At 54.7% G+C, this 9,608-nt stretch overlaps 4 protein-coding genes across 4 annotated transcripts; 3 read left to right on the top strand and 1 right to left on the bottom strand.

Annotated features, from left to right (window-relative positions):
• Positions 1 to 431: 431 nt before the first annotated feature.
• Positions 432 to 4,975, top strand: GNI_008880 (hypothetical protein; the record flags this gene model as incomplete). The annotated part of the gene is made up of 3 exons (XM_011130427.1): positions 432 to 1,209; positions 1,296 to 4,780; positions 4,928 to 4,975. 3 exons carry the CDS (start codon positions 432 to 434, stop codon positions 4,973 to 4,975), a joined length of 4,311 nt encoding a protein of 1,436 aa, XP_011128729.1.
• A 398-nt stretch (positions 4,976 to 5,373) lies between these two features.
• Positions 5,374 to 6,229, top strand: GNI_008890 (hypothetical protein; the record flags this gene model as incomplete). Its single annotated transcript, XM_011130428.1, has 2 exons — positions 5,374 to 5,450; positions 5,815 to 6,229. 2 exons carry the CDS (start codon positions 5,374 to 5,376, stop codon positions 6,227 to 6,229), a joined length of 492 nt encoding a protein of 163 aa, XP_011128730.1.
• Positions 6,230 to 6,737: 508 nt separating this feature from the next.
• Positions 6,738 to 7,505, top strand: GNI_008900 (cation channel family transporter; the record flags this gene model as incomplete). Its single annotated transcript, XM_011130429.1, has 1 exon — positions 6,738 to 7,505. One exon carries the CDS (start codon positions 6,738 to 6,740, stop codon positions 7,503 to 7,505), a length of 768 nt encoding a protein of 255 aa, XP_011128731.1.
• A 783-nt stretch (positions 7,506 to 8,288) lies between these two features.
• Positions 8,289 to 9,458, bottom strand: GNI_008910 (hypothetical protein; the record flags this gene model as incomplete). The annotated part of the gene is made up of 1 exon (XM_011130430.1): positions 8,289 to 9,458. One exon carries the CDS (start codon positions 9,456 to 9,458, stop codon positions 8,289 to 8,291), a length of 1,170 nt encoding a protein of 389 aa, XP_011128732.1.
• Positions 9,459 to 9,608: the final 150 nt, after the last annotated feature.

Here is a 9,608-nt window from a genome sequence, read left to right on the forward strand (position 1 = left end):
AGGTTGGCAAACGAAGTTGGCAAACGAGGTTGGCAAACGAAGTTGGCAAACGAGGTTGGCAAACGAAGTTGGTGGCTGCAACCCGGCGAAAGAATAGACATAACCCGATCGTTTTTACTACGAACGCGCCACTGGCATTTTATCACTAACATCTCATCACGCTGGCATCCATCGCATCACGGCGTTGGAGACGTCCCACTGGGGGTATTTTGTGGCGGATGTTCGAGTCGGTCTGTCCCGCTTGAGGTTGTGTCCCGGTGTCAGCGTTTGCAGAAACGTGCGTGCCGGCGTTTGTTGGTAGTTGCGCGCCGGCTATGAGCTGCACTGACCGCATGAGTTCCATTGGGGCCGCTACGTGTGGGGAGGAGCGTGTGTTGGGATGAGCGTGCGCTGGGAGGAGCGGTGGGCATGTAATTTAAATTCAGGTTTGGATGAATGGGGAGCAGGAGACTGACGTGACTCTGTTCGGCGACGAAGGTGCAGAGGAGGATTTGTATGGGGCGGAGGACTATGAGGAGGATGATGTGTTTGGGAGCGGCAATGGTCAATTACGAGAGATATTTGGTCCGGATCTGCAGACAGTATTCGACATTATAGCAGGACGTCGTTCTCGACGTCCGGCGGAAGAGGAGGACCCGACGGAGCCTACTCCGAGTGCGGCGGAGGAGCCGCAGACGTCGCCGGAAGAGGCCGTGGCGGAGGCGGATGTGCCAGAAAGGTTATATTTGCGATACGAACACCGGGCATTACCTGCAAGTGACGCTGTATTGGCCGCAGAGGCCGAATGGATAACACAGACGTTGAAAAGCTTGTGTCTACGTGCACCCGTACCGGCAGAACGCGCTAGGGTTGGTGAGGGCGCAGGCTTGTTCGATGACTTCGCCTTCACCGATGTCTTCAATGAGAAACGCCAACGCGAACGTTATGACCTTATCTTTAAACGCTCCGGCTTCGATACGGACAAACCTGAAGATGCTGGAGCAAGCGGCTGCATGTTCTTCTCACCGGAAAAAAACATAGAGCAAGACATTACCGAAAAGGCCGAACTCTGTCTCCGTATGCTCCTCAACGAACGTTACGATGTACCCTACATATGTCAGCATTGCTCGCATATTCTCATGCCCCCGCTGACACGAGATGTCGTCTGGATGATATATGCCCTCGACGTTGTCTGGTGGCGTTTGAACGAATTCAAACGATACGCCGAACGTGAGGCCACTTTACCCTGGATCAAAGACATTATCCGCCAGGCCACTTCCGAACAACGCGTCCGCGACTGCATCAACTACTGTCAGACGCAGGCCGGCGAGCCCGGGGGGGCGGCGGCGAAGGCGCCGCCGGCGCGGCGCCGGCCAAGCCGGTGAAGCGGCGACGGACGCACTTGTCGCCGGAGCAGGTGTTCCACAAGTACTTTACGCAGACGGGAATCCGGTCTGCGTGGACGGCGTCGTTCGTGGACCCGGCGGAGGTGGGTCGTTTCATTCGAGAGAGTGGACATGACTTCATGGACATGGACATTGACGGGAGTTCGATTGCACGCGTGTCGCGCGCACCAGCGGCTCCGGCGGGACTGACGGCGGCTGCTGCGGCGGCGGAGAGTGCATTTGAAGGCGAGAGTGGTGCTTTGCGGAGTCAGGTGCGTCGTTGGCTGGAGCAATTGTTGAAGGAGCGCGAGATTGCGTTGAATCCGGAGCAGGTGGTGGATATGGTACTGCGTTTTGAGGGGCGTCAGCTGGCGTTGCATCCCGAGTTCCATGAGACGGTTCGGCAGTGGTACGTGAAAGAGGCGCGGGTGACGACTTTGACGACGATGAAGGGCGAACGTGTGGTGGATGCGGGTAGTCCGAACTGGTTGGCATGTCGGTTGTTCAATAAGCCAGTAGCGCACCTTTGGTCGCGGTCGGAAATGGGTGTGAACGAAGAGGACCAGCGGCGACTGAGAGAGACCGTGGACCGGTGGGAGAGGCAGCGTGTAAGACTGGAGATAGAGGACGACGCAAACGCGCACCGCCACTTCGGCCTCCTGATCGAAGAAGCTGAAAAGGACGAGCTGATACACGTACTCTATCACCCATTGACTGAACTTGACCTCGTGCCTTGGCGACCGCCAAGACATGGACTCGATGCAGGCTCGACTCTCAACGACGTCGGCGGGCTCGCCGGCGCCAGCCTCGGCGGGTCCACCGCTTCCGGCTGGGCCGAACGCGCACGCTGGGAAAATTCAGAGGGCGAATATCCCGAAGAGAAACGGCGACTTGAATTCTTGGTGCAACAGGACGTGGGCAAGACCAACGCCTTTGTGCAGCGCGTGGCCGAAGTCATGGTCGACGACAAAGAACCGGCCGCCTGGGTCTGGTTCGTGAACGAAGTGGTTAAACACGCAGTTCTCAGAGAACTCATTCCCTCCATCCGACTGGAACTGAAGGAAAAAATTATCAAAGAAAGTCAACGCTACGTTGACCTGCAATGCAGACAACGATTACTCCTGCAACTCAGCATGAACTACAAACTCGCTCACGAACAACACATATTCCCCGACTTCAGCGCCATGGCTAAGGCTGAAGTCGATGACATGGTCGACGTCTTGGTCGAAGGCAGCAAAAAACCTGAAGATCCCAATCCACCCGAAGATCTCGGACCTGTCACCACCCAGCCCCTCATCTACAGCCTCGTTATCGAGCCCGACGGAGATTGCGCCAAATCAGCACCCGTCCACCTCGTCATGGCCAACCGCCAAGGCCTGCTCGTCAAAACGCTCACCTATCCCAGCCTCCTGGAATATGTGCTCGGAGACCCTGAAGCGCCCAAACCCAGAGACCTAGAAAACCTCCTCCTGAGCCTCCGGACGCGGCCGAATGTTGTTGCCGTCCCGCTCATCAATGCTCTGTCCCTAGACTTGTTTAATTACATCAAAGCGCTCTCAGACACACGTGTGCGCTACCCCAAAAATTCATGGCGCACCGTGTTCGTTCCCGCCTCCGTAGCCCTCCTGGCCTCCAGCAAGGACAGTAAGGCCGGCGGCAACGGCCAGGGCGCATCCGCCCAGGGCTTGTCGACTGCGATAGGGCTCTCGACGATCCGATATACTGCCAATCCTGTCTACGAAACTGCTTATTTATGGGAGGAAGGCGAGAAGAACCCGTTGTTGTCGCTTCCGCTGCACTATTTGCAGCACAAAATCCCGGTGGAGCAGCGCCTGGAGACCTTGAGGGAGTGTTTGACGATTGCCATCAACGCCATTGGAATTTATCCGAACAGGCTGCGCGTTCTACATCACTTGGCGCCCTGTCTCCAGTTCGTTTCCGGCTTGGGTCCGGTGAAGGCCCGGCGCTTGATTAAGGAGCTGCAGCAGCCGTTGGCGGCGCGCGAGACGCTGATGGGGCTGGGTATAGGCAAGCACGTGTTTGTGTCCTGCGCGTCCTTTTTCCGCATTCCGGCGACGGACGATTTGTTCAACGACCGCTACGCGGACTTGGATCCGTTGGACGACACGCGGATCCACCCGATTGAGGAGTACAGCACGGCGAAGAAGATGTTGCGCGACGCCCAGGACGACCCGACGGAGCAGCAACGTTCGGCACGGCGGTCATCTGACTACGACTCGGCGCAATACGACCCGAAACAGTTAGAGATCACGTTGGAGGACTTGGATCTGGAGGCGTACGCTTACATCTTGGGCCAAGGCGGTCGCCCGCGCATGCTGCCGCACCTGGAGATGCTCAAGAACGAGACCATTCGGCCGTTCGTGGACCCGCGTTTGCTCGTGGAGAATCTGACGCCGGCCGCGTTGTTGCGAACAGTCATGGCCGACGAAACCAAGTGCCGACCTACAGCATTGCTACAGGTATTGGTGGAGAGCAACACGCAGTTATTGGTGATCCCGGCGAACCTGTATGCGACGGTGATCGACTTTGCGCATCCGGATGCAGCGCGCGTGAGTAAGGGCCAGATCCTGCGGGCGCGCTTAAGTCGCTTGGACGAGCACGACTTGGCGATCGTGTGTGCACACACTAGTCGCGAAATCGGCGAGATTTTTAAGCGCGCGGGTGCGCAGCTCTGTCACGACCCGAACACGCTCTCGCCGTTGCTGCAGGACGACATTGAGATGGCGAGGCAGAACAAGGGCCGCCGTCAGATCCAGGGCGAGCAGCATGTGCGCAAAGTGCAGCACCCGTGCGTGAGCAATCTGGGCCACCGCGAGTTGTTGATTACGTTGTCGCGGCAGGCGGCGAGTGCCGGAGCGTCGCTGAGTGTAAGCCAGAAGTGCCGTTTCCGCATTGGGCACCAGAAGAACAACTTGATCCTCTACATCGCCGTGCACCCGCAGCCTTTCCGCTTCAAGGCCATCCCAATCGAGGAGGCGGACGTACCGAATGACGGGCGGAGTGTGGGCCGCCAACTAATCATCAACAGCGTGGGCAGTTACTCCTCGCTCAACGAGATCATTGCGCGCCCATGTACCGCTTTCCTTACGTTCGTCAACGACGTTGTTAAACACGAAAAATTCAAGTCGGGCACGCCCACTGAACTCGGCAACTCACTCACCCCCCTGTCCCCTGGCAAGGTGGAGTGGGGCATCTGCTTCGACTCCAACTCTGACATGCACCAACTCACTGAACGTTTCTGTATCATCACCACTAGCATCTCCTCCCGCACTGGCGCCAAACGCGTCACCAAGGACCTCATGCAAGTCACTGCCCAGGGCTTCAAGGTGTGGACACAACCCAACAACACGCTCCAAAGTATGCTCTCTTGGTACAAGACCAAGGGTTTCCCTAACGTAAGCCCACCCCTCATATCAAAGCCCGATATTGTATCCCCAAGCCCGATATTGTATCCCCAGACGTTGTTCCCGTGTTGTTCCCGTATCTCTACCCACGTGCACTACCCCTATGCATTGCACTAGACCTGTTACGGTGTCTCTTAGAGAGAATCCTACAAAGCCGAGTTCGAGAGGCAAAAGCATCATTCGTAGGTGCTGATCGTCGTCGTCGCTTCTCACACTCGTCGCCAGCCGCTGGCTAGCCTCTCGTTAGCTGGTCTTACACGCTGGTCTTACACATTAATTGGTCTTACGCGCTCACCCGTCTTTCGCGCGGTTGGTCTTCGTCACTGGTTGGTCTTACGCGGGCCACTCTTACGCGCTAGTTGCTGTAGTTGGGTCGACCAACGTTGTTACTAGCATCGCTCTCACTTCCGGCGGTTTCGCTCGGAGGCCGGGTGTCCTCGAGTGCAGAGTCCTCCGGCCGGTTCGCGAATCTCCACTTCTTTTGGAAGGAAGTGTCCGCACAAATCTCGTCGAACCGGTGAGTGGTCCAAGAGCGGGGAAGTATGCGCTTTACGAGCCAATGGGACATTTCTCAAAAATTATGCATGCAGGAGCAACTGGTTTGGTTATCTGATGTTCAGGAGGAGGAAGACGATGACGTGTCATCGTTTAGTGATGAAGGGTAAGGCAATTCTCAGCCGCCCGAGTCGATCACCACTTTTCGAAACAACCCCGCTCCAGACCAACTGGTGCACCTTCGTTTCATTTCGGATGGGTGCGACGTCGTCTCCCTGTGGCTCACCGGAGGCTAAGTGCCGTGAGGAAGGCCAGGCCGCGGGGGTGCACGGGTCCTGAGTAACGCAGCGGGCGACTGAGGAGTCGTGACAGGCACGCGGGCACGGACGTGTGTTACTGGAGGGGGCGGCTGGAGCAGGCTTGACTCGGGTGTGGGATGGGCATGGCAGTATTGGAAGGCGGCTTCTTGGAGGGCGAAAATGTTGGAAGGATGGGGTGCCTCGGGTGGTAATGATTGATTTTTGTTGTAGAGAGGTGTATCGGAGCATGCGGATCGTGCAGGGAGCGTTGAAGCGGATCGGTTGCGCGGTTCCGTATATCGACTTGAACCGGATTCCGCGCATGGAAGACTCGGTGGGTAAGTCGTCTGGGCACAGTTGTGATGAGGTGAGGTTGCGTCGGGCGAGTCGCAAACTGGCGGCCGCGATGGCGGAGGACACATCTACCGCGCTGGAGACAAACCAGCTGCTCACGAACCCCTTGCTTTGGCGCCGAGCGGACGTTGAAACGGCGAACCGGGCGGACTGGCTTTTCCTCGAGGATGCGGGACAGCGGAGGGCCAAGGCGCCGTACCTGCCGGCTGAAGAGATATTGGCCATCACTCCTAGACAAATGGCCCATCGGCACCCCGACCGACGCATCCCCAATTCCCGCTTATATCGTTAGTCCCACTCTTGCGTCCCACTCTTGTGTCCGACTTCCTTCCGCAGGATCAGTTGATCCGTGCACATAGCTTTAAGGTCATAGAGCTGCGCGGCTTCATGTCACACCTTCATGCTCATCCTTTCATGTCACACCTTTTGAGAACGATAAAGCACGTCATCACTTGTAGAATGAACGCAAACTGTAGCTCTGGCAGTTACCAGAAGGTAATAATAATTAGACGGTAGTAGTTACTAGACGGTAGTAGTTACTAGACGGCAGCAGTTACTATCGTAGTAGCTAACCCAGACCACCTCGGCGATAGTAACTCGGTAGGTGGTTGGAGCTGGAGAGCTCTGCCTGCCTTTCGTACAATCTTGGCGTGGTGTAGGTAGTGTTGCGTTGCAGTGGACAGTTGTTCACAGCGAACCGCGTTATTTTGGTGCCGGCGGGGTGCCAAGTAGGTGCAGAGTTGGGACTTGGAAAAGTCACCACGGCGTCTTCAGGTTTAGAATCTCTCAGAGCCTCGCTTATGCAAGACTTCCATCGCCACAAGGTGAGCCTTGGGCTGGCGGAGAGGCGGCGTTTTCGCGACTTCGACGAAGCGGAATTTGAGGTGTACGACAAGGAACTATGTCTGGAAGAGGGGCTATGTCCCTCGGTGATAACAAGCGACGTGGGCGAAGAACCCTCCGGTCCGAAGCCTATCAGTGTTAGAATCGAGCATTTTTTGGACAAGCCGGCCACCCACATTGTTATCATGTGCTTGGTCATGATTGATATGATCATTGTAGCCTCAGAATTGGCAATAACTATCGCTGATCCGCACCACGAACAGGTTCCCAAGTGGGTAGGTCACTCACTCGAGATGACCGGGGACTACATCCTTATTGTCTTCTTCGTGGAAACCATTTTGCACATCATCAGCGCCGGCGTCACGGAATACTTCAGAAGTTTGACACACGCTTTCGACTTCGCCATTGTCATGGTCTCTTTCTTCATGAACTTTTATGCCTCACAGTGGGCCCAATTTCTACTTCTAACTCGTCTCTGGCGCGTCGTCAGGGTGATGGAAACAGTCGCAGTGGCTGCGAGCCTTAAAGCCAAACAGAAATTCAAGCTGGAGAAAGATGCTATCCGTCAGGAGTCTCACTTGTGGAAAGAAAGATACTTCCACGAACGCGAAAAAAAATTGATCGCCGTAAAAGTGGGAAAAGGAATAATCTGCCTCCAATGTCACCAACCTCACAACAAGCCTAACAGCCAAGACACTCTTGAACACTCCAACGGGCTCTTATAGTGCCGCTGTGCCGTTGCCGGTGGAAACTGCACAGAAGTATACTAGCTTGGCGATATCATGTCGGGCACATTACTGTTGGCCACACTGCTGCAGCTCCAATTGTTGCTGCCCTCGTTAGTTTTCGAGAAGGTCCGATGCTGACTGAGGTCACAGAGGAAACGATTCGATTGGACACCAAGACGAAATGGCTTCCCTGCTCGAACAGTCACAATCTATCACGACTAGGCGGGAGAGCGTGCAGGACCTTAAGCGTTCCGGCACTGGAACAGTAATGCTTCGCGGCTCTGAGTCAATAGCCCGCAGTACAGCTGCTTCATCGAAGCCGTGCTTCCCGAAGCACGCGGCAATATGGTCTTTTCGCTCCCTCAGTAATTTCACATGTTCGAAACTGTACGCCAGAGAGATATGAGGGAACCACTCTTCGCCTGGTTCAACCCCATGGTATAGTTCCTGAACGAAGGCTCGACGTATGGATTTCATTTCGTCCGTAGGATCTATTGCGAGCAGGAGTGACTGAAAGACGCTGGGGCCCGTTTGGAAGCCTTTGATCAAGGGATATATGTGTCTTGTCTGGGAAGCTATTTCTTTGGTCAAAGACACCAACCGCCCAACAGATATGACATCCTCCAGGTCAGATATCTGAAATAATTAGGTTGCACACGTGTGTGCACACGTTTCGTACAATGGTTATATGAGGTTGGAATATTGGCGTTTTAGTTATCTTGGCTAGATCGTGCACCAGAGGCTCTAATATTCCGGCAAAGGAGGGTATACCCCAGATTGTCAATCCCATTTTAGATGAAAAAAATGGTGGTAAGATTTTTTCTTTAAGAGCGACATTAAAACATTCTTTAGCATTGCAGTCTCGCCTTGAATTAAACAGAGGTTGATGTGATCCGATGTGGTATCGAATAGTCTTTTGTCTGTTTTGTTCATGGTAACAAATGACGGTGGAACATCATCAGTATTCTGTTCGTCTCGAGTTCGGCCCAGCGACGAAGACACTTCAGGCAGCGAAACACTGCGGGCGATAGCATCCCGGTTCTTAATGATTTGGATCATGCCCTGTTGAGCCAGTATGCGCAGTCGCGTCACGCCTATGTATTCGTCTCCTTCCATAATGAATTCATCGTTCTCCCAGATATTATCTCTGGGTTTTTCGGCTTTTCGGAGACAAGCATAAAGATCTGCTGCCAGCATGGAAGCGGTAGCGGCGGTGATATCTCGTTTCGAGATCATGGCAAAGAGACCCATATGAACGTTTTGAAAATCCTTAATGCAGTAGCTGGGATTAAAAGAATCGCGAGCCTTAGTGAGATGCCATATAGCCTGTGCTTCGCGCTTCTCCACCAGCTTTTTTAAAGCCTTATTGCCATCCACTTCTTCCACAGCGTCAACCAAATGCTTCAAGTACTTCCCCATATGGTAATGAGCAGCTGCAACCTCTCGCGCATCTATCAAGAATCCATCCGCTGCAGTCTGAAGATGCTCCAATATCAAAGTAGTCAAATCTCGCTCAGGGCAGGTCCTTTCATAAATTGAACTCAATGATAATAACAACTCATCCGCTCCACCACCCGAAACATCAGCAAGAGGCCCTGCCGCCACTGACCAGGTATCCAAGCATAACGCCCTCTTAAGAAGCTCGGTGCAACGCTCCACTCTTCTCCCATTCAAATCAACCGCCGGTCCCTCAACAGTCGGTCCTTCAACCGGTGGTCCTTCAACCGGTGGTCCTTCCTTCCTTGTGAACTCCGTTTTTATCATTTGCCAGAGTCTGCCGGGAATTACCTCCGACGAGAACGGCAAGCTCTCAGTGCCTCCAGCGACCCCACCTCCAGCGACCCCACTTCCAGCGACCAAAGACTCCAAAACCTTCTTCCAGTTAACTCCTTCTAAGGCTTCTTCGGCCTGCACCCATCGAGGCAGATTACCAGCGATCAAGTCCGACATCTGCTGGACAGCTACCGCAGAAGCCGGAAGTCCACTCGACGACCTGTCTCCGTGCTCCACACCCTTGACACCCTCGTCCACATTGGCGGTAAGGCGTAAGGCACCAGACTCCTTGGGTAAAGCACCAGACCCTTCGGGTAAAGCACCAGA

This window comes from Gregarina niphandrodes (assembly GCF_000223845.1).
Source record: "Gregarina niphandrodes unplaced genomic scaffold scaffold00001, whole genome shotgun sequence".
In the NCBI taxonomy this organism is placed as follows: Eukaryota; Apicomplexa; class Conoidasida; order Eugregarinorida; family Gregarinidae; genus Gregarina; species Gregarina niphandrodes.